At 46.3% G+C, this 27,178-nt stretch overlaps 1 protein-coding gene across 5 annotated transcripts in view; it reads left to right on the forward strand.

Annotated features, from left to right (window-relative positions):
* The window catches only part of IDO2 (indoleamine 2,3-dioxygenase 2), a 62,689-nt gene extending 35,925 nt beyond the window's left edge, over positions 1-26,764 (forward strand). For all 5 annotated transcript variants that reach the window (XM_002720799.5, XM_008273930.4, XM_051832295.2 and 2 more), the window contains 3 exons: positions 7,364-7,415; positions 24,856-25,004; positions 26,232-26,764. In XM_002720799.5, the coding sequence (XP_002720845.2) occupies positions 7,364-7,415; positions 24,856-25,004; positions 26,232-26,587 (557 nt within the window). In that variant the 3' untranslated portion in view covers positions 26,588-26,764. The remainder of the gene's footprint in view (positions 1-7,363; positions 7,416-24,855; positions 25,005-26,231) is intronic.
* The last annotated feature ends 414 nt before the right edge of the window (positions 26,765-27,178 follow it).

The following is a 27,178-nucleotide window of genomic DNA, read 5'->3' on the forward strand; positions in this document are numbered from 1 at the left end:
TTAGTATGACTTTATATACAGAGGACCAACTCCATGCTAAGCATAGACTTCAACAATTTGCAACCATGGACACACACAACATATAGAGTGCAGTTTGGGAACAAAATGTGCAGTTGATTCTCATTGTACAACTCATTAGGGATGGAGGTCCTATATGGGAGTAAGTGCACAGTGACTGCTGGTGAAACATAATTTGTAAGTAGTCCTAGGGACTAGGATTAAAGAAATACTGCCTTTTAGTTCTTCCTGCTTCATGGGGACACTAAAATTTGGGGATACATAGAGTAAAATTTGAAAAGTGAAGGGCCAGATACTAAGCAGGCAATGGAATTCGGGCTAAAAATGTGCCAAAAAAAAAATGGTCACAGCTTCACAAAGGCACATCTTTGTCTTTTAATCTAATGTAACCTCCCTTTTGCCTCGCGAGGCAGGAAGGGGTGCAGTGGGAGGTCCTGGCTCACGCTGAAGCTGAGGACGAGGCATTTGGGATTCCCAGCTTAGTGTGGAGAGGGCGTGTGTAAATACCATGGCCGGACCCAGATCCTTATTCCGGCTCCGCCATGCAGAGAGGCCACTGAAGCAACAGCCTGTGGGCGCTAGGAGTGAAAGACCTCTCCCGGCGCGAGCTGGCTCTGCCACTCCAGGCGTCTGCCTCCGGCTCTGGATTCCTGCTTCCATTGAGATTTTTGCCGCCTTGATATTCTTGACCTTCTTCAATACCTATAATGTTTTCATATTGTGTCCAGCGTTTGGCGTTGTTTCTGGTGGGTGCCAGATCTAACTTCTGTGGCATTCCATCACTACAGCCTGCAGGGTCTTGCTTTAACGTGTGCCTCTTTTCCTATTTTCATTTCTACTGTCATGTATCCTAGGTATAGCTACTGCCACCTGTTGCCTGGACTTCCGCAGTGGCTTTCCAAATCGTCCACCTGCTTCTTACCCAGTCTATTTCATTGTGCATGTGACAGCCTAAAGGAACTTTTTAAAAAATGGTTTATATATTTATTGGAAAGGCAGAGTTACAGAGATGGAGGGAGAGTGAGAGAGGTTTTCCATCTACTGGTTCACTCCCCCAAAGGACCACAGTGGCCAGGACTGGAATTCTCTCTGGGTCTCCTATGTGGGTGGAAGGGGCCCAAGAATTTCAGCCATCTTCCACTGCATTAGCAACGAGCCGGGACTTGAACCAGTGCTCATCTGGGATGCTGATGTTGCAGGTGGCAGCTTTACCCACTGAGTCACAATGCCAGCCACTGAAAGTACTTTTTAAAGTGCAAATTGGGCGGCATCATTAATATTTTGTTTTTAACTTTGAAAGGGAGAGATCTCCCATCTGCTGGTTTACTCCTCAAATACCTGCAACAACCAGGTCTGGCCCAGACCAAAGCCAGGAACCAGGAATTCAATCAGGCTTTCCAATATGGATGACCTGATCATTTGAGACACCATTTTCTGCCACCTAGTGTGCGCGTTAGCAGGAAGATAAATTGTAGAACAGAGCCAGGACAAAAACACAAGCACTCTGATATGAGATATGTGCCTCCTCAACTCCCATGCCTGCTAATACTTTTAAAACTTCAATGTCAGCCAGCGCCGTGGCTCACTAGGCTAATCCTCCACCTAGCAGCGCTGGCACACCGGGTTCTAGTCCCGGTCGGGGCGCCAGATTCTGTCCCGGTTGCCCCCCTTCCAGGCCAGCTCTCTGCTGTGGCCCAGGAAGGCAGTGGAGGATGGCCCAAGTGCTTGGGCCCTGCACCCCATGGGAGACCAGGAGAAGCACCTGGCTCCTGCCTTCGGATTAGCGCTGTGCACTGGCCGCAGTGCACCAGCCGCGGCGGCCATTGGAAGGTGAACCAACGGCAAAAAGGAAGACCTTTCTCTCTGTCTCTCTCTCTCACTATCCACTCTGCCTGTCAAAAAACAAACAAACAAACAAACAAAATGAAGAAAGCTTCAATGTCTAGTCTACTACAGACCATATAAGGCTATCAAATATTCAAATTGTGGCCTGTGGACAGGGTAGCTGGGATAGTAATTTTTTAATTGGATTAAATTTCAATTCATTGAAATTCAAAGCCTGAATCAGTGTAACAAAGGTTTCTTTTAGACCCCCCCCCTTTTTTTTTTTTGACAGGCAGAGTGGACAGTGAGAGAGAGAGAGACAGAGAGAAAGGTCTTCCTTTGCCGTTGGTTCACCCTCCAATGGCCACTGCGGCCGGTGCGCTGCAACTGGCGCACGGCGCTAATCTGAAGGCAGGAGCCAGGTGCTTCTCCTGGTCCCCCATGGGGTGCAGGGCCCAAGCACTTGGGCCATCCTCTACTGCACTCCTGGCCACAGCAGAGAGCTGGCCTGGAAGAGGGGCAACCGGGACAGAATCTGGCGCCCCGACCGGGACTAGAACCCGGTGTGCTGGCGCCGCTAGGTGGAGGATTAGCCTAGTGAGCCGCGGCACCGGCCTAGACCCATTTTTATTATTAGAAAGACTATATTTTGAAGCTGACATTGTGGCATAGGAGGTTGATACCACCTACAGTGCCAGCATTCCATATGGGTGCTGGTTCACTTTCCAGCTGCTCCACTTCTGATCCAGCTCCCTACTAATGTGCCAGGGAGAACAGTGAAGGATGGCCCAAGTCCTTGGACCCCTGCACCCACGTGAAAGACCTGGAAGAAGCACTTGGCTCCTGGTTTCAACCTGGCCCAGTTGTGGAAGATCTCTCTCTGTAATTTCTGTCTCTGTAATTCTGAATTTCAAATAAGTAAAATAAAAATATTTTTAAAAAAGACTATATTTCACTTAATTGTTGAAAGTTTGCCATCCAAATTAAATGTACCATAGGTGTAAAATAAAAAGATGCAAATATATACACTGGATTTCAAGGACTTATTACCAAAAAAATCATGAATAAATTTTATATTTATTGATTAGTAAAATGATAATACTTTAGATACTTAGAGCTACATAAAGCATAGTACTAATTTTAATTTTGCCAATTTTTAGTTTTTTTCCCTTTTTGCATATTACTACTGGAAAATGGAAGGCTACATTTGTGAGTTACATTGTGGCTCTATGGAAAAACGCTGGAGTCTCCACTACTGTAAGCACAAGGTCAAAATTTGTAGCCTGTTCTGCAAGACCCAGAATGATGTCATCCTGTAGTTTGAATTTGGATTTTGTTTTATTTGACATCATGTGTTTGCCTGGACTCTTTCTTCCTGAAAAGGAACTTATTTCCTGTTTGTTTTTAATGATTTCCTTTTATGTATTTGAAAGGCAGAGTTACAGAGAGAGAGGGAGAGGGAGAGACAGAGAGAGATCTTCCATCCACTGGTCCACTCCCTAAATGTCTGCAACAGCCAGGGCTGGGCCAGATCAAAGCCAGGAGCCCGGAGCTTCCTGTGGTCTCCCATGTGGGTGCAGGGGTACAAGCACTTGGGCCATCCTCCACTTCCTTCCCAGGCACATTAGCAGGGAGCTGGACCAGAAGTGGAGTAGCTGGGACTTGAACCAGCGCCCACATGGGATGCCAGGATCGCAGGTCCTGGCTTAACCTGCTCTACCACAAACCTCAGGACCTTTTTTCTTCCATTCCAACGTTCATGTATCTGCTTTTCCTTCTGTTTCAAACATTCTGCCCTACTCAGCTTTTGCCTAGTTAACTCCTATTTAGACTTCAGATCTCATTCCACACGTGACTTCCTCAGGCGGAGCTGTGATCTCATCCGGGGACTTACGCTGTGCTGCCAACCCTGGGCAGACGAGAAGAGCAAGGGACATCGAGAAGGAAGACCGGATTGGCCAGGGGTCGTGAGGCTCAAGAGGCCGAGGGAGATGTCCAGAGTTTATGCCTGATCTCATAGCAAGTTGAAGGACCACCGCATTGCATCAACAAAGATGCGCCGTTTCGTATGCAGCGTCAAATTCTGCTGGGCTGAGCGGTTCCCTCAGGAGTCTTAGTTAATAGCTGATGATGTTCCTTGTCTCGCCACCGTCCCTGGTCCTAAGACAGGAAGACTAGATACAATACCAAACTCCTGCGATTCCTCCGTATTAGTCACACACTCAGTGCAGTCTGAGTAAAATTCCCAACAATGATTATCTTAGAATGGAATTTGACAAGCAGATTCTAACAGTCTAGATGAAGGACAAAAGGTCAAAAATAGCACAGATGCTCCTGGGAGAAGGGAAACAAGGCAAGGGTGGGATTTTTCTGCTTGAAAATGAAGAATATGATGAAGCTATTTTTTTTTAAAGGCAGATGGGGTTGGTGTAGGGAAAGAGAAACCATGAAACAGAATAGGGAACATAGAGACAGACCTGTCATTTCAGAAAACCTGCTGTAAGATTGTGCCAGTACTGGGGCCGGTGCTGTGGCGCAGCAGGTCAGCCTGCTCTCTGCAGCGCTGACATCCCATATGGGCACTGACCTTAATCCCAGCTGCTCCGCTTCCAATCCAGCTCCCTGCCAATGCACCTGGGAAAGCAGCAGAGGATGACCCAAGTGCTTGGGCCCTTGCACCCATGTGGGAGGCCTGGAGAAGGCTCCTGGCTCCTGACTCTGGCCTGGCCCAGCCCCGGCCTTTGCTGCCATTTGGGGAATGAACCAGCAGGTGGAAGATTTCTCTCTCTTTCCCTTTGATTCTATGTATTTTTACCTTTCAAGCAAATAAATAAATCTTTAAAAAGGTTGTGCCAGTATTGCAGATTAATGCACATACATAAGAGGGAAGTGCAGACTGCACTGAGTGTGTGACTAATACGGAGGAATCGCAGGAGTTTGGTATTGTATCTAGTCTTCCTGTCTTAGGACCAGGGACGGTGACGAGACAAGGAACATCATCAGCTATTAACTAAGACTCCTGAGGGAACCACCCCAAATCATTTCTTCCCATTGCTGCCTATTCTCATTGGCTGCGTGGTCTGAGGTCCACCCAACCAGAGAGAGCACTCTCCTTCAACACATTTATCGTCTTAGAGATCGGTCCTGTGTTTTCTTGTTCATGCAAATTGTGTAAAGGTGCACCTTTTCGTTTATTCATTTTATTCCTTAATTTCTGTCAAGGTTTGGGTCATTTCTATTCTTCTGTTTTACTCATAGTTACCAGTCACTTCCGTTTCTAATGAATGCAGCTTTTCCCCCCTTAACTGCCCCCTTGCTATTTATTTCTGGTTTGTAGAATGAAATTGGTGTTTGGATGTTAACCTTGAATACACCCCCTCGGTAAACTCTGTAATTCATTCTAAAGTAATTATGTGTTGATGCTCTAAGTTTTCTGTGTAGATATTGTATTTATAGACATTGTGTTTGCTTATTTATAATACTGAAAATTTTTGTCTATTTTTATTATTTTTTGTTCTTCTGAATGTGAATATTGAGTGGAAATGCTGATCCTTATTTGGTTTCACACTTTAAAATAATTTTTTAAAGATTTATGTATTTATTTGAAAGTCAGGGTTACACAGAGAGAGAAGGAGAGGCAGAGAGAGAGAGAGAGAGAGAGAGAGAGAGAGAGAGAGAGGTTCATTCCCCAATTGGCCGCAATGGCCAGAGCTGCACCGATCCGAAGCCAGGAGCCAGGAGCCAGGAGCCAGGAGCTTCTTCCGGGTCTCCCATGTTAGTGCAGGGGCCCAAGGACTTGGGCCATCTTCTACTGCTTTCCCAGGCCATAGCAGAGAGCTGGATTGGAAGAGGAGCAGCCGGGTCTCGAATGGCGCCCATATGGGATGCCGGCGCTTCGGGCCAGGGCGTTAACCCACTGCACCACAGCACCAGCCCAAAAGAATTGTTTTTAACATCTTATACTAAAGAAAAGACCTACTTAGAGCTTTCCATGGATTCCTGCCATCCATTTAAAGACGTTTCCTTCTATTCTTAGTAAACAAATGGGATTTTTTCATCAATAGTTTTTTTTTACATTTGTTGATGCTATTTTATGTGAAGAAATATTGTTCATGTATTGAAATGATCATTTGACTCCTCCTCATTTAATAAGGCAAATTGGGTAGGATTGGAAGATGTTGCCAGTCGTATGGCTTCAGCAGAAGGTTGTGGGTGATACTCAGCAGTTTTGGTGGGGACACAGCACCAATGGGAGAGCCTCAGAAGCAGCCCATGGTGTTGTCCAGCCTCAGAAAAGTCCATTCCGTGGGCGTTGTCATGGCTGAGTGGGAACAGCGGGACAGCTGGGGGCATGTGAAGTCTCAGGGGCTGAAGGAAGTCCCCGAGGGACTTCAGGGAACACGGAGCAGGAGGAGGAGGAGGAGGATCCGGGACTAGGCAGGAAAGGGGAATTGGTGAGGTGGAGCTGTTGTCATGTAGACCTCATTCAAAGCTGTGTCTTATTCTCAGACACAAAGAGACAGAGCCGAAAAGCTGGGTAAGATCTACACAGGACAAGTCACAGAATTCAGAAGGGAAAACAACCTTCAAGCGTTGATTAAAAAAAAAAAAATTAGAACAGCCCTGCTCTTGACTGTCAAGAACAATATTTTTTTTCTTGTTTGTTTGGTTTTGTTCTTTTTTCTTCATGCTATTTGGTGAACTCTCTACTTAGTGTAGGGTTAATCTTATGGGTATAAAATTAACTGAAAACTGACCTTTGTGAAAAATAAGAATAGGAAAGGGAGAGGGAGGAGGAAGATGGGTGGGAGGGAGGTAGACAGGGGAGGACTCTCCATGGTATATATTAAATGCATGGAGTTTGTATTCCTTAAGTAAAATTTTAAGAAAAAAATAGTACAAGTATGAGGACATGCTTCCTTACATAAAAGCTAATAAATTAGTAGACACAGTTATCCCCAAGCGCTGGCATAGATTCAAAAGTAGCTTCACGTAATACTGACCTCAGGTAGCCATGCAGTTAAAGGGACCTGGGTCTTGTCTGGAATGGCAGGCCTGGGCGAGGGACACTGCACCCTCTATCCCCTGCTCACCAGGCAGACTTCACTAAGGCGTGGATGAATTTCATTTCACCATTGTGAAAGCCCCGGGGCAGGTAATTCTCTCTGCTTCAATTCTCTACACTTCCCACAGTCCCTCCAGTATCGTGTCTGGTAAAAACATTGCATTTTTAGAGATGACCTTGATCTCTTTTTTCGTTGTTGTTGTCATTGCTTAGTACAGAAAAGGGAAGAACCAGAAATAGAAAAGACCAGCACATGGAATAGTTTAAAAGTGCTGGACACGGTAGTGCAAGGGACCTCAAAAAGGAACATTCCTTCTCCTTTTGCGCCCTTTCTTTCCAGTTCTGTGTGCACATCAGATAGAGGCGGCAGCCCCAGGAGAGCTGCAGGGCCAGTGCACATGGAACCAATTGCCTTTTTTGCCTGTAGTAAAGTTCACATTTTGATTGCTTTTCCAGATTATGTAGATCCAGACATATTTTATGCAGTCATCCGGATCTTTCTCTCTGGGTGAGTATAGTTCAATCATTTTCCCAGGTGAAGCCTCTGTAGCATTTTCCTAATGGAAGATGGGAGATAGCAGAAACTTCCTAGAATAAGAGGCAAAGTAATTGCTTGGACACCTTCTCCAAGAAAATGAGTGGGGGACCACCTGTGTGACCAGTGCCACTGAGGGCCGAGAACTGAAGTTGAGAGAGAGAGCCTCATTACGCCACCACAGGAGGCCCATTTGCATTCGCTTTTCTTGGAATCCTGCCCTTGGACAGGAAGTAAAAAGCCTCATGTGCCACCCATAGAACTCTGTCCCGCAAGTCCATTCTCTGTGCCCCCCGCCAGTTACCCTGGCAGGTAGAAGGGGAGATGGTGGCTCAGAGCTCTCCCCTCAGTTCCTGGGAGAGCCCCCTGCTGTGGTTGGAATGCATGGGTCCCTCCACAATTTCTGTGTTGAAACCTAGTCACCAGGGGAGGATATCAGAAAGTGGGACCTGCGCTCTGTGGATGGGGTTTCTACCATACAGAAGGGCTGGAGGCGACAAGGCAGGCCTTCGTTCCCCTTTTGTCTGTCTGTCCTTACATCGCATTAGAACTCAGCGTTCAAGGTGCCCTCTTGGAGACAAAAATTGGGCCCGCAGCAGCCACAGAACTTGCCAATGCCTTGAATCTTGGACTTTCCAACTTCCAAAACTGTGAGAAATACATTTCCAGTACTTATACATTACTCCCAGTTTCAGATTTTTAAAAAAATATTGTATTTATTTATTTATTTGAGAGGAAGAGTTACAGAGAGAGAGAGAGAGAGAGAGAGAGAGAGAGAGAGAAAGGTCTTCCAGTGGCTGGTTCACTCTTCAAATGGCTGCAACAGCCAGAGCTGGGCAGATCTGAAGCCAGGAGCCAGGAGCTTCTTCCCGGTCTCCCACACAGGAGCCCAAGGAGTTGGGCCATCTTCTACTGCTTCCCCAGACCATAGGAGAGAGCTGGATCAGAAGTGTATCAGCCAGGACTAGAACCGTCACCTGTATGGGATGCCGGTGCCACAGGTGGAGGCTTAGCCCACATTTCTCCAGGCATGGCTTCTAAACACATTACTCATTGCTAACTCGACAAGTCTGAGCCAGATTGGCTTCCTAGTAACATCAGCTGGGGGATGTTCAGCTTGCTTCTTTTCAATGGCGAGGCACAGAAGGTAGAGTCAGTGGATGGGTGAGGTGTTGTCTACTGTGCCACCTGGCTAACCTGGAGATGCCGGAAGTGCTGTCAACAGAACGCCAGGCTGTGCCTACTTGCCAAGTTGATCATGGACATGGTCCACTGACGCACGAAAGGAGGAAAGGCGTGTGCTAAGTATTTTCTCCAGATTGGGTAGGCCTGGAGTGTGAGGCAGTTGATGAGGAGTCCAGGCTGGTGGGAGGGAAGTTTTGTTGTTGTCATTGTTGCTCAGTACGGAAAAGGGAAGAACCACAAATAGAAAAAGACCAGCGTATGGAGTAGTTTGGAACAAGGCTTCCATCGAGTAACTTGAGAGTGATGGTATGTAGCTTCTGGGAGAAAAAGAGGGGAAAAAAGGAGAGGGAGTGTGTAAGCATTTGGCTTAAGGGTTTAGAAACTCAGATGACATGTCAGAGTGCCTGGGTTCGATACCTTCCTCTAGCTCTTGATTCCAGCTTCCAGCCAATGCAGTTGGGCTCCTCCCACCCACATAGGAGACCTGGATTGAGTTCCCAGCCTTGGCCTCAGTCCAACCCTAGCTTTTGTGGGTTTTGGGGAGTGACAGCAGATGGGAAAACTCTCTCTTTCTGTCTCTGTGCCTTATTGCCTCTCAAATAAACAAATTAAAATGAGGAATGGGTTTCAATGTTGTACCTGAGCGAGTGTAAACAAAGGAGCACCACACACTGATAAACTTTGATGGTCCTTTATTGCCGGCGGTGGAGAGTGGGCTCATGCCCTAAAGAACTCTTGACCCTGAAGCCCAAAGCAACAGGGTTTATAAAGGCAAAATCTGCAAAATCGGGAGGGGAATACATGGTTTCTAGGATCGGGGGAAATACATGGTTACTGGGGTCAAGCTGACCTAAAACCTATGCGAAACTGCTATCAATTATAATCTTGACAATACCAGTTACAGTCTTAACAATTCCAATTATAATCTTGACATTAATGCAGGTATTGGCTTAAATCCTATGTACAATATAGACAACTTACATTTTTATCATTAACCCAGGTGCAGCCTATCCACTTCCAAGCTTGAGCAATCATGCTAGGGGGTTTCTGTGCTCTGCCAAGTGTGATGTAGTGGACTGCTATTGTCCAACTGTTTTAGATCACAGTTTCAGACCAGAGTCTCACAGTGTGGGGGGCGGGCACCTTCCCAGAATGGAGTCTCAGGTTCTCCAAAATGGAGTCCCTACTGTCAAGGTGGTATTGCATCAGAATTTAGCTTTTTCTTTTCTACCTTTTATAGAATTAGACAAGGAAAATAAGGGCCACTTTTAGCCATCATGTTGTAATTCCTGCACTAGATTCAGAAATAGACTGGGATTTCAAGCCCACCCATGCCTGGAAAATCTCTTTGTGTTTCCCTGTGCTCTCTGAGTGTATATTAGTTTTGCATTGTGGTATAACAAGTTAACCACAAATTTAACAGCATTCCTCTCACAGTTCTGCAGAAGACCAGGAAAGCTCAACTGGGCTCTCTGCTCCCAAAGCTGGAGTAAGGTGTCTGCTAAGCTCAGCTCGGAACTGAGCACCTGGGGAAGCACTGGCTGCCCAGTTTACACGTGGCTCTGGAGCTGCGATCCGGTTTCCTCGCTGGCTGCCAGATCTAGGGGCCTCACATTCCATGTGCTCTCCATCTCAGCAGTGACACCCCTACTCCTGCTAGGACTTCTGACTTCTTCTTTAAAAAAAATCATTTATTTCCCTGAAAGGCAAAGTGACAGAGAGAAAGAGAGAGAGGAAAGGCGAGAGAAAGAGAGAGAGAGGAGTGGGGAATACATCTTTCAAATGCTTGCAATAGCCAGATCTGGGCCAAAGCCGGGAGCCAGGAAGTGCAGGGGCCCGGGCTCTTGCGCCATCATTCCATCATTTGCTGCTTTCCCAGGCACAGTAACAGGAAGCTGGATTGGAAGCAGAGCAGCTGGGACTTGAACTAGCAGTCTGACATGGGATGCCAGTGTCTCAAGTGGCAACTTAACCTGCTACACCACGACATTGGCCTCTGACTCCTTTTAAGAATCTTACGTGATTAGATTCAGCTCTCCTAAGATAATCTCCCATGACTTCCTATATGAAAGTCAATGCAAGAGTAACCTTGATTATGATTGCCTAGTTGCTTTTGCCAGGCTGTATAATATAGCATTTTGATAGACACAATATCTCATAATAATAACAGTCTGGAATTAGCACTTGAATCTTGGGAAATCATTCAAGGGAATAAACTAACTGATTACGCCTAATATCAGAAGTATCTGATTAGGGCAAAATGTACATTCTAAGATCTTCATGTTTGCATGGATATCAGAGTTGACTATTCGAATTAAATTCTGGGGGCCTGCACTGTGGTATATAGCAGGTAAAGCCGCCACCTGCATTGCTGGTATCCCATATAGGCACTGGTTTGAGTCCCAGCAGCTCCATTTCCGATCCTGCTCTCTGCTATGGCATGGGAAAGCAGGAGAAGATGGCCCAAGTCCTTGGGCCCCTGTACTCATGTGGGAGACCCTTAGGAGGCCCCTGGCCCCTGGCCCCTGGCTTTGGATCAGCGCAGCTCTGTTGCGGCTAATTGGAGAGCAAACCAGCAAATGGAAGACCTCTCTCTCTCTCTCTCCCTCTCTGCCGCTCCTTCTCTGTGTAACTCTGACTTTCAAGTAAGTAAATAAATCTTTAAAAAAGAAAGAAATTCTGTGTCAGAGACATGTTTTATCTGTGATCCACATAAATGCCTTCCCTCTGATCTTCAAAATATGCCCCATGTGAAAACAGTGGAAGATGCTCCAAGTGCTTGGGCCCCTGCACCCATGTTGGAGACCCAGAAGAAGCTCCTGGCTCCTGGCTTCATCCTGTCCCAGTCCCAGCTGTTGTGGCCATCTGGGGAGTGAACCAGTGCATGGAAGATCTCCACCCCACCCCACCCCATAATTCTGCCTTTCAAATAAATAAATAAAAATATTAAAAATAAAAGAAAAAATATATCCCATGTAGCCAAGTGGCCGGTAGCAAATCCCTGGTACACTGATAAGCATAGATGACCCAAGACATCTGGGTTTTTAAAAATTCTCAGGAGTGCGATTTGTTCTATGTTTGTTCTATCTTCTGTCTACTTGGTTTTTTTGTTTGTTTGTTTGTTTGACAGGCAGAGTGAATAGTGAGAGAGAGAGAGACAGAGAGAAGGTCTTCCTTTTGCCATTGGTTCACCCTCCAATGGCTGCCGCGGCCGGCGCACCGTGCTGATCCGAAGGCAGGAGCCAGGTGCTTCTCCTGGTCTCCCATGGGGTGCAGGGCCCAAGCACTTGGGCCATCCTCCACTGCCTTCCCAGGCCACAGCAGAGAGCTGGCCTGGAAGAGGGACAACCGGGACAGAATCCGGCGCCCCGACCGGGACTAGAACCCGGTGTGCCAGCACCGCTAGGCGGAGGATTAGCCTAGAGAGCCATGGCGCCGGCCCTGTTTACTTGTTTAAAAGTATGTTTACTTAGGACAGTCGAGAGGTGCCGCCCATAGGTGAGAAGGTTGAGAGGTGCTGCCCATGATGAGAAGCGCCACTCACAGAACATTTTGTGGGAGCGTCTCAGCCCTGCAGAAAGGAATGCCATCTCACTGATGTTTTCTGTTTCCACTTCCCTTTTCTTGGGGTTGCTAGAAATGCCCGGCAACAAAATCTAAAAATAACCTTGACTTTGCCGAGATTTAAAGAGAAAATGGTTCCTTTCCTTCACACACTGCAGCCTGGGACTGAGGGGCTGGGAGCAATGCTTTTTTTTTTTTTTCAGGGGAGGAGTTCATGCTGGTGATTTCTCTGTCACCTCCAACATGACTTTGACATACTCTCTCTAGGGTGGGCCATTGAAAAAGAGACTGATTAATGTGTTTTGGCCACTTGAGGTAGCTTATGGCTCCAGGAGACAGAGCTGCATATTCTGAGTATGTAGTTCTGATTCACAGAATGGTGTTTTTTTTTTTTCATTTATTCATTCATGAAATACATAGTGGGATTCACCACAGGCCAGGCACCATGGTGGGTACTGAGAATAGAGCTTTAAAACAAATTGGCGACTTCATCCCAGTGGGTTTACATGCTAACAATGGAGGAGAGACAGTGAATAAACACATTAAAGGCAAGCATTATACAACATATGTTACATAAGCCATATAGAAAAATGTAAAGTTGGATACAGGGATTTGAGAGCATTAGGTGTGGTGACCAGAGTTCTCACTTATTTGTTATGATCCAAGAATGCCACACAGCTAAGTCCCATGTTTTAAAAGCAGATGTATTCTATTTATTCGAAACCAGAGCTACAGAGAGAGAGGAAGAGTCAGACATAGATAGTCCAAATGACTGCAACGGCCAGGGCCAGCCAGCAACCTGGAACTCCATCCAGGCCTTCCAAGGGGGTGGCAGGGGCCCAAGCACCTGAGCTGTTCTCACAGGTGCCTTAGAAGGGAGAGGAGTGCAGCAGCTGGGACAGCCGCGTAACTGCCACACACTGTCCTCACTGCAGGGAGTGAGGGCGTGAGCCACCCAGATTCTGGTCCCAAGCCAACAGAACAGCGGTGCAGAAGACCCTGTGCTGGCAGCATCTCTGTCTGAAATGTCCCCGTAGGCAGAGGATGTCGGCTTCCTTCCTGAGTATGGTAGGCAGTGTTGGCAAGCTCTGAGAAAAATAATGACGTGATTTGTCTTAAGTATGAAGTCACCACTGTAGCTGCTGAGAGGGGAAAACATACCACTGAGCAGAAACTCGACAACCCGGATGGACAGAGGGGAAGTATTTCTGAAGCAGCCCAGGGTGGTGGTTTGGACCAGGGTGGTTGTGGGAAAGGGGTTGAGAAATGGTCAGATGCAGATTGGAGTTACAGATGACAGAATTAGCTGGTGGATTAAACACGCAATCAAAGCGAAAGGGTCAGTTGAAGATGATCCTAAGGTCCCTTGGCCAGAACCATTGGTAGAGAGGAATTGTCTTTACTCAGCTGGGGAAGAAAATAGGTGGAAGGGGTTTGGTGAAGGGGAGGGAAAAATCAGAAGATCAACTTGGAGGTGTGTTCACTCCTGCGGAGGTGTCGAGTAGGCAGTGGTCCGGCTAAGGGTGTTCATTCATACAGTCTGAATTATTTATTTATTTATTTATTTATTTATTTTTTGACAGGCAGAGTGGACAGTAAGAGAGAGGGACAGAGAGAAAGGTCTTCCTTTTTCCATTGGTTCACCCTCCAATGGCCGCTGCGGCCGACACACCGTGCTGATCCGATGGCAGGAGCCAGGTGCTTCTCCTGGTCTCCCATGGGGTGCAGGGCCCAAGCACTTGGGCTATCCTCCACTGCACTCCCAGGCCACAGCAGAGAGCTGGCCTGGAAGAGGGGCAACCGGGACAGAATCCGGCGCCCCGACCGGGACTAGAACCCAGTGTGCCAGCACCACAGGCGGAGGATTAGCCTAGCGAGCCCTGGCGCCGGCCTCATACAGTCTGAATTTTTAAGTCCCTGAGACTACATCAGGTCACTTGGGAAATGCAAGTAGTGAGAAGTCTAGGGATTGACTCTCGTGACAGTCCAACCTTTAGAAGTATTCAAGATGGGAAGGAGCAGGAAAGAGATTGAGGCCACCGTGCGAGACCTAACACGGGTACAGAGAAAACAGGGGTACTGAGCAAGTGTCCCCGTGTGACTGGGCCATCTCTCACCCGACAGCAGTCGTGTCTCTCATATTTCTTCCCCATAAAGTGTTCAGAAATGTTCTTAGACCCGGGTCCCCACATTTGACAAATCACAGAACCGCCCTGGAGTCCATTGCATTCCTCTGACAGCTGTAGGAGACAGGGATAAATTGGGGAGACTGAGGCCCAGAAAGATTTAAAGCCAGAAAGCAGTCAGAGGAGGAGCAGGGATTCCAACTTGCTCTGATTGATGGTGTGAAAATGGCCAAGTACACTGAATGCATTATCAATATGTTAGAGCACTGGACAGGCAGTATTCTAATCAGTAAGGAAGCCAGAAAGGGAGGAAGATACTAACATCACTCCAATGAGGACACTCAGGTGCATGGAGGTTAGTAAGTCAAGACTCAATACAAAGCAAAGCTGAGGTTAAATTCTCCGTCTGCCCTGAGTCGAGCCCTTCCTTCTAACAGCCGCAGCCTGGTGTCATCTACAAGTACTCCACACGTCGGATCTCCTCCTGGCTCCTGCCACCTGTGCCCTGCCCTGCTCTCCCACACCCTGTCTCTTTCCAAAGGGACATCACGCCAACTGCAAAGGCTACTCTGCTGCTCATCCAGAGAAAACTCCAAACATCCCCGAAAGTAACTAACCGCTGCTTACAGCATCTGCAGCCGCAGGGCGTGATTTGAGAAGGGTCATGTGCAGCAAGCAGAGCCGCCATCTGTGCTGTCATGTGTGCCTGTGATGTGTGTGGGTCCCTTCCCTTGAGCCAAACAACTTGCAGAATCACAGACGGAAGGTGAAACATCAGTGGAGATCTGCTATTTAAACTGTGGTAGTGGCAAAGGAAACTTGCTCCAGGCCATAAGAAGAAAAGATAGTTTTTTCTTAGTAAAAATAGAAATCCACATATGGTGTCTTGGGAAAATGAAAATACAGAATTATAAGTTCGGGGTTCAAGTTCTGGTTTCACCAGTCTTTATGTGATCCCTGAAACTCAGCTGATTTGAGGTTTTGTTTATTTATGAAATAAGACGATAGATACCTCCCCACATCTATGAAAGCACTTCCAAAAGTCTGTGGAAAATGAATAAAAGGTAACTTTATTTTTGTGCAAAAGTATTTTGCCATGTTTTTCCATTTGTAAATAGTATGTGTGTATTTATATTTACATATATACATATATAAACACATATATTACATATGTTAATTAAAGGGTGAAGACACACTTGCAAATTGCAAATATCTAAATATGGCACACACACACACGTATAAATTTCCACACATGGGACAAATGTGCTGTTTGTTTTCCGAGTTAATTCGCTTGACATTATGATCAGTTCCATCCATTTTGCTGCAAATGGCAGGCTTCTTTTTGATGGATAGGTACTATTCCATCATGTATATTGTCTACATTTTCTTCACTCCTTCGTCCATTGATGGACATTTAGGTTGATTGCATGTCTTTGCTCTTGTGAATTGGACTGCAATAAACGTGAGGATGAAGTTGTATCTTTCATGTGTTAACTTCGTTTCCTTTGACTATATTCCCAGAAGCAGGATAGCTGGCTCAAATGGTAGCTTTGTCTTCAGGTTTGCTTCTGAAGAATCTCCATGCGGCTTTCCATAACGGCTGTACTAATTTGCATTCACACCAGCAGCATATTAGGGTTTCCTTTTCTACACACCCTTACCAACACTTGTTATTATCTGACTTCTCAGGAGTAGCCATTCTAACTGGAGTGAGATGATACCACATCATGGTTTTTATTTGCATTTCCCTGATGGCTAGTGATCCTGAGCATTTTTTCATGTGTTTGTTGACTGTATTTCTTCTTTTGAAAAATGTCTGTTCAGTTCCTTTGCCCATTTCTTAACCAGATTGCTTGTTAGGTTGTTTATGAATTTTTTGAACTGCTTATACATTTTGGATATTAATCCTTTATCAGATGCATAGTTTGCAAATACATTCTCTTCTCTCATTCTTTAGGTTGTCTCTTCACACTATAATTATTTCCTTTGCTGTGCAGAGCTTCTTAGTTTGATATAACCTCGTTAGTTTATTTTTAGTTTTGTTGCCTGTGCTTGTGGTGTCTTAGTAAAGAAAACCGTTGCCTATACTGATGTCTTGGAGTATTTTCCTTTAGTAGTTTCATGGTTTCAGGCCTTCCCTTTAGATCTTTGATCTGTTTTGGATTGGTTTTTGCTTAGTAAGGTAGGGTTCTTGAGGAAATCCAGTTTTCCCAATACCATTTATTGAAGATACTGTCCTTTCTCAGAATGTGTTTTCAGCATCTTTTCAAAGGTGGGTTGATCGGAAATTCATGCATTCTTTCCCGGGGTTTCTGTCCTGTTCTGTCAGCCTATGTGTCTACTTTTATGCCAGTATCATGCTGTGTGGCATCCAATAGCCCTGTAGTAGATCTTGAAATCTGGTATTGTGATGTCTCTGGCTTTGTTTTTAGTCAAGATTGCTTTGGCTATTCTAGGTCTTTTGTGTTTCCATATGAATTTTAGTATTGTTTTTTCTAAGTCTGTGAAGAACGTTATTGAGATTTTGATGGGAGTTGTATAGAATCTTTAGATCTCTTTAGGTAGTATGGGCATTTTAATCATACCAGTTCTTTCAATCCATGAGCATGAGAGGCCTTTCCATTTTTTGTGTGTCTTCTTCAATTGCTTCCATGTGTTTCATAATTTTCATGGTAGAGTTCTTTCACAGCCTTGGTTAAATTTATACCAAGGCATTTATTTTCTTTTTACAGCTATTGTGAATGAGATTTCTCTCACAAGATCTTTTTTAGCAAGATAATTGTTGGTGCATAAAAATGCTACTGATTTTTGTGTGGTGATTTGTTGTCTTACCAGTTCTGATGGTCTCATGGTAGGGTCTTCAGGTTTTTCCTGTATATAGAATTAATGTCATTTGCAAACGGGGATAATCGGACTTCCTCCTTCCCTCTTTGTATGCTTTTAATGCTTTCTCTGATCTAATGGCTCCAGATCAAACTTCCAGAACTATATTTAAGAAGAGCGGCATCCTGTCTAGTTCCAGATTTTAGTGAAAATATTTCCAGCTTTTCTCCATTCAATATGACGTTAGCTATGAGCTTGCCATATATAACCTCAGTTGTACAGAGATATGTTGCTTCTCTGCCTACTTTGTTTAAGGTTTTTAACCGTGAGTAGATGTGATATTTTATTAATGCTTTCTCTCAATCTATTGAGATAATCATATGACTTTTATCTCACATTCTGTTGTGATGTACCACACTTGTTGATTTATGTATGTTGAACCATCCTTACATTCCTGGGGTAAATTGCACTTGGTCAGGGTGAAAGAGCTTTCAGATGTGCTATAGGGTTTGCTTTGCTAGATTTTGTTGGGCACTTTTGCATCAACATTCATTGAGCCATAGTTTTCTTTTTTTGTTGTGGTATCCTTGTCTGGTTTTGAAATTAAGGTAACATTGGCCTCATAGCATGAGTTTGGAAGGATTTCCTCCCTTTCAAACATTCAGAACAGTTTGAGAAGAATTCGTGCTAGTGTTTCTTTCAAAGTTTTGTAGAATTCAGCAGTGACGCCATCTGGTCCTAGGTTTTGCATTGTTTGGAGACTACTACTGATTCAGTTTCATCATTGATTATTTGATCTGGTTTTCTGTGCTTTCATGATCCAACTTTAGTTAGTTATATGTTTTCAGAAATTTGTCCATTTCTTGCACATGTTCCAATTTCTTGGCATATAGTTGTTCTTAACAGTTCCTACTGGACTTTTTGTGTTTCTGAAGTATTGGTTATAGTATCTCCTTTCATCTCTGATTGTACTGATTTGAGTCTTCTCTATTTTGTTTTGTTTAGTTTGTCTAGCAATTGATCAATCTTGTTTATCTTTTCAGAAAACCAACTCTTCATTCCATTAATCTTTTGTGGGTTTTTAAATTTCTACTTTATTTTTTCTCTAATTTTTATTATTCTTTTTCTTCTACTAAATTTGCATTTGGTCTGTTCTTGATTTTCTGAATCGTTTAAATGCATCAGTAGGTTATTTATGTGATGCTCTTCCATTTTTTGATGTAGGTTCTTATAAACTTTCCTTTTAGTACTGCTTTTGCTGTATCACATAAGTTTCATTCATGGTGTTTACATTTTCATTAGTTTCAGGGACTTTTTAAATTTCCCCTTTCATTTCTTTTTTTTTTTTATTTTTTTTTATTTTTGACAGGCAGAGTGGACAGTGAGAGAGAGAGACAGAGAGAAAGGTCTTCCTTTTGCCGTTGGTTCACCCTCCAATGGCCGCCGCGGCCGGCGCGCTGCGGCTGGCGCACCACGCTGATCCGATGGCAGGAGCCAGGAGCCAGGTGCTTTTCCTGGTCTCCCATGGGGTGCAGGGCCCAAGCACCTGGGCCATCCTCCACTGCACTCCCTGGCCACAGCAGAGGGCTGGCCTGGAAGAGGGGCAACCAGGACAGAATCCGGCGCCCCAACCGGGACTAGAACCTGGTGTGCCGGTGCCGCTAGGTGGAGGATTAGCCTAGTGAGCCGCGGCGCCGGCTCCCCTTTCATTTCTTCAATGACCTATTGCTCTTTTGGGAACATGTTGTTCTGTCTCCGTATATTGTATAATTTCAAGAATTTCTTTTCTTGTTAATTTCCAGCTTTACTACACCATAGTTAGAAAAAGATACATTATCTGATTTCAATTTCCTAAAAAATTTGTTGAGGCCCCGGGCTGTGTTGCAACAGGTTAAAGCCCTAGCCTGCAGCTCAGGCATCCTATATGGGTACCAGTTCAAGTCCTGGCTGCTCCACTTCCTATTCAGTTCTCTGCTAATGCACCTGGGATAGCAACTGAAGATGGCCCAAGTCCTTGGGCCCCTGTATTCATGTGGGAGACCCAAAAGAAGCTCCTGGCTCCTGGCTTCAGATCAGCTCAGCTCAGCCACTTCAGCCATTTGAGGAATGACCCAGAGGATGGAAGACTCTCTCTCTCTCTCTCTCTCTCTCTCTACCTCTCTCTACCTCTTTCTGTAACTCTGTCTTTCAAATAAATAAATCTTAAAAAAAAAAGAAATTTGTTGAGACTTGTTTTGTAGCCCAGTATTCAATCTATAGAATGTTCTACGTGCTGATGAAAAGAATATATATTCTATAGCTGAAGGGTGAATGTTCTGTAACTCTGTTAGATCCATTCCATCTATAGTGTAGATTAACTATTTATTGTTGTTGTTTTGTCTGGTTGCTCTGCTCATTTAATGAATCTGGGATGTTGAAGTCCCCCAATAGTATTGTGTTAAAATTTACACTTTCCTTTTAGATCTATAAACATACCCAGGTTCTGTCAACCTGGGTATGTCCGCATTAGGTGCCTGCACATTTATAGTGATCATATCTCTTTGTTGAACTGATCACTAGGCCATTAGATAGTGATCTTGTCTCTTTCAACCGTTTTTGTCTTAAGGTCTATTTTATCTAAGTATAGCTACTTTTGTTCACTTTTGATTTCCACCTGCATGGAATGTTTTGTTCCATCTTTCCCCTTTCAATCTGTGTGTGTTCTACTGGTGAAATGAGTTTCTTGTAGGCAGCATATTTTTTTAAAGATTTATTTATTTACTTGAAAGAGTTATACAGAGGAGAGAGAGAGAGAGAGAGAGAGTCTTCCATCCACTGGTTCACTCCCCAATTGGCCACAACGGCCGGAGCTTTGCTGATCTGAAGCCAGGAGCCAGGAGCTTCTTCCAGATCTCCCGCATGAGTGCAGGGGCCCAAGGACTTGAGCCATCTTCTACTGCTGTCCCAGGCCACAGCAGAGAGCTGGATCAGAAGTGGAGCGTCCAGGACTCGAACAGCTGCCCATATGGGATGCAGGCACTTTACCCACTTTACCCAGGTGGCTTTACCCAGGTGGCTTTACCCACTATGCCACAGTGCCAGCCCCAGCATATTTTTTTAAAAAATCCATTCAACCAATCTGCATATTTTAACTGGGGAATTGTCCATTTACATTCAAGGTTTATAATGATAAGTAATGATGTGGTTCTGCCATATTTCCTTTAAATTCATTTTGTTTATTTTGAATATCTTTTGTTCTTTTTCTAGTAGTTTTCATACTTCTTTCCTAATGAGGATTACGTTTCCTAGTTTCTGTATGGAGTACGTCCATAAGTATCATTTGTAAGGCTGGTCATGTGGTAGTGAATTTCTTCAGTTTTTGCTTGTCTTGGAGTCTTTCTTTCTCCTTCAATTATGAAACAGAACTTCACTAGGTAAAGCATTCTTGGTCGGACAATTTTATATTCAGGACTTGGACAAAATCTCTCTAGTTAATCTGATTAGAAATCCTTTCAATGTGACCTGACATTTCTAAAATCAGAATTCTCCCTGTGTGTTGTACACTTGAAAGCTTGACTGCAGTGTATTGTGGTGAGGTTCTCTTCTGACCACGTCTAACTGAGTTCCTCTGAGTGTCTTACGTTTGGATGTTCATATCTTTCTCCAAATTTGGGAATTTTTCTGCTATTTTTCACTGAACAAACTTTCTAAGCCATTCTTTTTTTTCCCCGTTCCTTTGGAGACTCCCAAAACTCAAATGTTGGTTTGTTTGATGGTATCCCAGAGACCCTGAACATTGTTTACGTTCTTCTCAATTCTTTTTTTTTTCTGGTCCGTCTGAGATATTTCAAAGGCCTGTCTTCAGGATAAGATATTTGTCCTCTGCTGGATCTAGTCAGTTGTTGAAGTTTTCAACTGCTTCTTGTATTTGACTCATTTCTACTATTTGTGTTTGAGTCTCAAGACTTATTTCTCTTTGCTGAAGTTCTCTTTCATATCATGCATTGATTTCCTAATTTCATTTAACTGTTTATCAGTAGTCTTTTTAATCTCTGAGTACCCTTATTATACTCATTCTTTTGAATTCTTTGTCAGGGATTTCATCGGTCTCCCTTGTTTCATGGTCTGGTACTAAAGTGTTGTTGTGTTTGTTTAAGGAATAACGCTGCCTTGATTTTTCATGTTTCTTGTGTTCCTGTGTTGACTTTGGGGGAGGATCTGGGGTTCAGTTATTTCTCTTCCTTGTGAAGGATGACTTTCACGGACTGAGCAGTTTTCTGAAGATGTGCCTTTAGGTGTGGATTTGGTAGCCTATTTCAGCTTTCGTTCTAGTTGGTCTCCACAGTACAATCTCCCTGCACCTGTTTTTGCCATACTCATTCGCAGCAGTTGTAGGGATTTGGAATGTTCCTAGGTCCCAGGGTCCCAGGGCAGTTGCTCAGATCACCATTGCACAGGTCCCCAACTGTCTTTCCAAGGGGTACTGGAATCATGATCCTGGGTGTTGGGAGCAGGTCCTTGCTGATGCCACAGATGAGCCTGACACACAGGCTCCCAGGCAGAGCTGGAGCTGGAGATCAGTACCCACTCTGGGAGCTGGCTGGGCTCAAGACTCCCAACCACTGCTGGACTCCAGGGCCCCAAGAGTAGTTCTAATGCTGAGCAGGGTAGGCAAGTTTCCAAGACACTGTCTGAGTGAGTGGCTGGATTCTCAAGAGTGACATTGGTCAGCGCCGCGGCTCACTAGGCTAATCCTCCGCCTTGCGGCGCCGGCACACCGGGTTCTAGTCCCGGTTGGGGCGCCGGATTCTGTCCCGGTTGCCCCTCTTCCAGGCCAGCTCTCTGCTGTGGCCTGGGAGTGCAGTGGAGGATGGCCCAGGTGCTTGGGCCCTGCACCCCATGGGAGACCAGGATAAGTACCTGGCTCCTGCCATCGGATCAGCGCAGTGCGCCGGCCGCAGCACACCGGCCGTGGCGGCCATTGGAGGGTGAACCAACGGCAAAGGAAGACCTTTCTCTCTGTCTCTCTCTCTCACTGTCCACTCTGCCTGTCCAAAAAAAAAAAAAAAAAAAAAAAAAAAAAGAGTGACATAGGCCCTGAGACAGCAGAGAAAGCATCCCCAGACCCCTCTCTGTGGGCTACATGCTAAGCTAGGAGAGGTACAGGAATGCCAGGCCATAGCCCTGAGCAAACAGCAGCACACTAGCCTTTTAGAGGTAAAGAAACCGGGCAGCTTCTGAAGAAGGGACTGGAGCCCTGAGATCTGTGATGGACCTGGGCAGGCAGGATACAGAAATCCATACCCAGAACTCCCAGTAACGGAGCTGTATGCTGGGCTAGGTGTGGCCCAAAAAACCTAAACCAGAGTCGCAAGTGAGCATGCAACGTGTTGTGCTGGGAGGGACAGAGAAAGCCCGTGCTGGATGCAAGGGAGAGTGCTGAGACCTGGACTGAGCAAAGACTGGAAACCCAGGCTGCTGCATGTGGGAGGGGAAGAGCCTAGAGTGATGCCCAGGATCGGAAGGTGCAGAGATCTGGCTGCTGTCAGTGGGAGAGAGCCACGCAGCATAGACCTCAACCTGCAGCCTCTTAGCTCTGCTGCTGTTGGGAATGGGGAGGGTGCACTACCCATTCCAAGCTCACTGCTCTGAGTCTGTTGACCCCCCGCCCCAGAACACTGTACAGGGTGTGGGGACACTCCCTGCTGCACACTCAGACCCTGCTGCAAGAACTGTCCCCAGTGCACAGGCAGCTCGGAGCCTCTGTGGGCGGATGGGGCAGAACCGTGGGAACCCTGACTGGATCACACAGATCAAGTGGCTGCAAGCAATGTTGTGAGGAAAGGTGGCAGGGGAGGCAGCGGGGAAGAGGGCCATCTCCTTCTCTCCAGGGTCCTGAGGGCTGGGTATCCTAGTTGTCCTGCTGCTGCTGTCCCCTGAGGTGCAGAATGCCGCATGGGCTAGGGTGCTGGGCTCATGCAGGTGCTACCAGGTCCAGCTGTGGCTGTGAGGCTCAGTCTTCCTGCCAGGGGCCAGAGATGTGGGCAGGGTCCCTGGGAAGGAGACCTGCAGAGACCTCTGTCTCCTAGCCCAGTTCGGATTCCTGCAGTGACTCCTTTGTCCAGCTGGAAGCCACTGTGGCTCCCTGTGCTCTGAGGATGGAGAGGGAGCGGAAAGTGTGGGTTGCTCTCTGAAGCATCTGGGAGTTTTCCAGGGAGCTCTCCTGGTCTGGGGGGACGGATTTCTCTCTACAGGGGACTGGGGCTCCCCTGCTCACGCCTCCTCCTGCCTCAGGCAGTCCCCCCAGCTAGGGGGCCAGGTATTCAGTTCCCAGGTGGCCTTGTGCCTTTCTGTGCTGCCTTGCCTGGTCTCTGAGACCTACTGTGCCTCAACTGTTCCCTTACTCCGTTCAGGTGCTCACTCCAGATGTGACCACTGAACTTTCTTATTGGTCTTTCTTGAAAACTTTGGCGCAAAAATATTTTTCTGAAATTCATGCACACAAGACATCTTTTTAAAAGTTCATGAAAATGAGTATTACCAGAACAAAGGCTATGCATGAATGTCAAAGATTTTTCTGCACCATAATAAACTTATCTTTTACCTACATTTTCCATGAAATCTTTGAGGTGCCCTTATATACTCACACAAGGCCAAGTGAGAGAAACGCCCCGGGATGTGCTCTGTAAACCGTCGAGTTGTAGATGCGAATGGATCGTGCTCTTGTGACTGTTTCTGTGCTGTTGTGGAGTCACCCACACACACTGTGACTGCTGAGCAAAGTCACACTCAAGGGAGTGAGGGAATCAGATGGGGAGAGAAAGCGCGGAGGGGTGACTCAGAAAATAGTGAAAGAAGGTCGTCAAGGAAACAGAAGAGGAAGAGAAGGGAAGGGGAAGGAGGTGAGGGGGTGAAAGCCCACTTCATCTGGGCATGCCTGAGAGCCCCGGAGTTCCAGCCCTTCTGCGTCTCCCTGACTGTGGCCTCTGTTGGGTTCTCTCTTTGGGGCACCCGTATCATTCACCTTAATCTCAACACCTGTGGCCTTTGACAAAGGCGTTCTCCCAAAGTAAGGCACCACCTGTGACTGACAATGTAATGTGACAGTTGTGACAGTTTAGCACTGTGATTGTTTCAGGGAAGGGCAAAGGGGTGTGTGTGTGTGTGCATGTATGTACACCTGTGTGTGTGCATGTGTGTATGCGTGCATGCATGCACATCGTGTGTGCCCATATATGTGCACACATGCAAATGTGCGTGAATGTGGACGTGCTGTGTGTGCGCAGATGTGTGTTCATACATGTGCACACACATGTGTGTACCTCTGTGTGTGTGTGTGTGTGTGTGTGTGTGTGTGTGTGAAGCTGTGCTGCTGGAGCTGCAGCTGCCAGGTTGTCAGGCTGGAGAGTGGCAGAAGAAGTGAAGAAGGTTTGCTAGCGCCCCTGAGTCGTTCCTGGTCGCCCACTGCAACAGCATCTTTGCACTAACCTCTCAGGGAGGACAGCACGGGGCCAGTGGCCACGATGCTACACTGCTCTAAAGAATCCTCTCGGTGCAGAGTGGAAGGGCTGTGACTTAGGGCTGTCACGGGCTGAGTCAGGCAGTGCTGGAGCACGTGTCCAGCATCCGTCCCTCGCTGGACGACCGCCGCTGAAGTCACGCCCGCTTTCCGCGTGCTCTGTGTCCACCGCCAGCCCCGGCACCCCTTTTGCCCTCTCACGTCTCCTCTCGTGCAGATGGAAGGATAACCCGGCAATGCCCATGGGGCTGATCTACGAAGGCGTCTCGGAAGAACCCCTGCAGTACTCTGGGGGGAGTGCAGCTCAGAGCACCGTGCTCCACGCCGTGGACGAGTTCTTAGGCATTCGCCACAGCCAGGAAAGCGGTGAGTCACTTTTTAAAAATTTGCTTTTTTTTTAAATTTTCATAAAGAGTAAAGGAAGGATAAACAAAGAGGTGTTTTTAAGCAGGCAGTAAAACCAGTGTAGAGGAAAATGCCATAAGGTCCATACTTCCCGTCAAACAGGAAGTGGTGTGTTTTCCTTTCGTTACTGTGTCAAGTCCATCGAGAGCTGATCTCCAGGTAGTACCTGCTTTCATTTCCAAATCTGAAAACGTTTCCGAATTCCCAGCTGTTCGCTGACTTGGGGTTGGGTTCCTGGGCAGTAGCTCTGTCTTCTGACATGGAGGTGAGATCTGGAGTTTAAAGCCTGGGAGGCCATGTGGGTGAGCCTGGAGCCGGCCACCTTGGACCTTGCCTCCTCCACTGAAACCCACCCTCAACGGTAGAACATTTGGAGAAACCCGCTTAGACCAGATGATGAATTTGGTGCTTCAGAGGCTGGAGATTTGCCTGCCTCAAACGAAGGGCTTGCCAGATGCAAAAATGGGACCTCTTCTTGCAAAGTTTTCCAGCTGGATTGGGGGAGAAATCACTGGAACTTTGGGTGAGGGAGTCCCATGTCACCCCCGAATGTCCATTCTCTAGAACTGGGATAATTTTTCATGGATTTGTGTATTTGGTGAGGTTCATAGTTGATTGACCATGCTTAGCACTAAGCATGCAATGAACTGTCTGCAAACAGCTATTATTTTTAAACAACTTCGCTTCCAGAGCCTGTTACTGAAACAGTTGTTCATCCTTTGTCTCTCGGCCCTTCTACGCCCTATAAATTCTCTCCTCCTGAGCACGACTTTCAAAACAACGTGCTCAGGAAACAAAATCCTCTGGAATATTTAGCTGATCAGTTAGAGGCAGGTTTTTACGTCGGGGGACACCCCTCACAGTGGCCAGCAACTGGTCATTTGGCCCTCCTTTGGCCGATGATAAATATCTGCAGGCTAGCTGACAGGTCTGATTCCAATTCAGTGATTGGAATGTCTTTGCTGCTTTGACTGTCAACAGTCCAAAACACGCATGTGAGTGGTGAAGTTTGGGAGGCTATGTGGGTGAGCCTGGTGCGGGCAAGTATACTGGGTAAGAGCCCCAGCAGCTAGCATATTGGAAAGGCCACCAGCAACAGTGACTGGTGCTCCACCTCTAGGAGAGCAGGGCAGGCGGCCCTGGATTTCCTAGTGCAGCTCTGATGTTGCCCTGGGCTTTTTCTTTCAGCTGATTTCCTGTGCAGGATGAGAGACTACATGCCGCCTTCTCATAAAGCCTTCCTAGAAGACATCCACTCGGCTCCTTCCCTGAGGGACCACGTCCTGTCCTCCGGCCATGGCCCCCTTCGGACAGCCTATAACCAGTGTCTGGAGACCCTGGCAGAGCTGCGTAGCTATCACATCACCATAGTAACCAAATACCTTGTCACAGCAGCAGTGAGAGCAAAGAGCAGGGGGTTGAGCCCCCTCCCCGGGCCACCACGGGCTTTGGAAGACAGGGGCACGGGCGGAACTCAAGTTCTGAGCTTCCTGAAGAGTGTCAGGAACAGGACCTTGGAGATGATCCTCCAGCCGAGTGGCTGAGCGTCTTGCCTGCTCCCCTGCCGTGCACAGCTCTTGCGGAGGGCAAGAGAACACGGGTGCAAAAGGGACCTCAGCCCCGTGCCTGTCTCAGCTGTCATCTCAGAGTTTCACTGGATGGGGATGCCCCATTCTCTTCCAACACCTAAATTTCAACAAATACATTTGCCAATAAACAGATCACCTTCTTGATTTCTTTAACAAAACAAATTCCCTTAATGATCTATTGAGTTCCTACTAAGCATTGACTCAGAGCTTGGTGAAGCTCTCTTCCTCCTGAACATGCTATTTTGTGGCAGGAGGTTGGAGGTGCGGAGGGAAGAGAATGTGCACAGTAAAGATTTGGAAGTCACCAGCAAAGAAGAAGTGGTTCATGACATAGAAGAGAATTTTCCTCATGGTGGATAGACTTGCAAGGTCTATTTTAATTCCTTTATTTTCAGAAGAATTAGTCTTTCTCCTTACACTGAAAACTCTGTGTTTGCAAAATGAGTGAACTGACCCTTTGGAAGCAAATGCTAAATCGCCATGTTTAGTTACGTAGAGAAATGCCACTATTTTTATTGACCTTGTTTCTACATCAAGATCTCATTC

The sequence above is a fragment of the Oryctolagus cuniculus genome, chromosome 2, assembly GCF_964237555.1.
Source record: "Oryctolagus cuniculus chromosome 2, mOryCun1.1, whole genome shotgun sequence".
Classification (NCBI taxonomy): Eukaryota; Metazoa; Chordata; class Mammalia; order Lagomorpha; family Leporidae; genus Oryctolagus; species Oryctolagus cuniculus.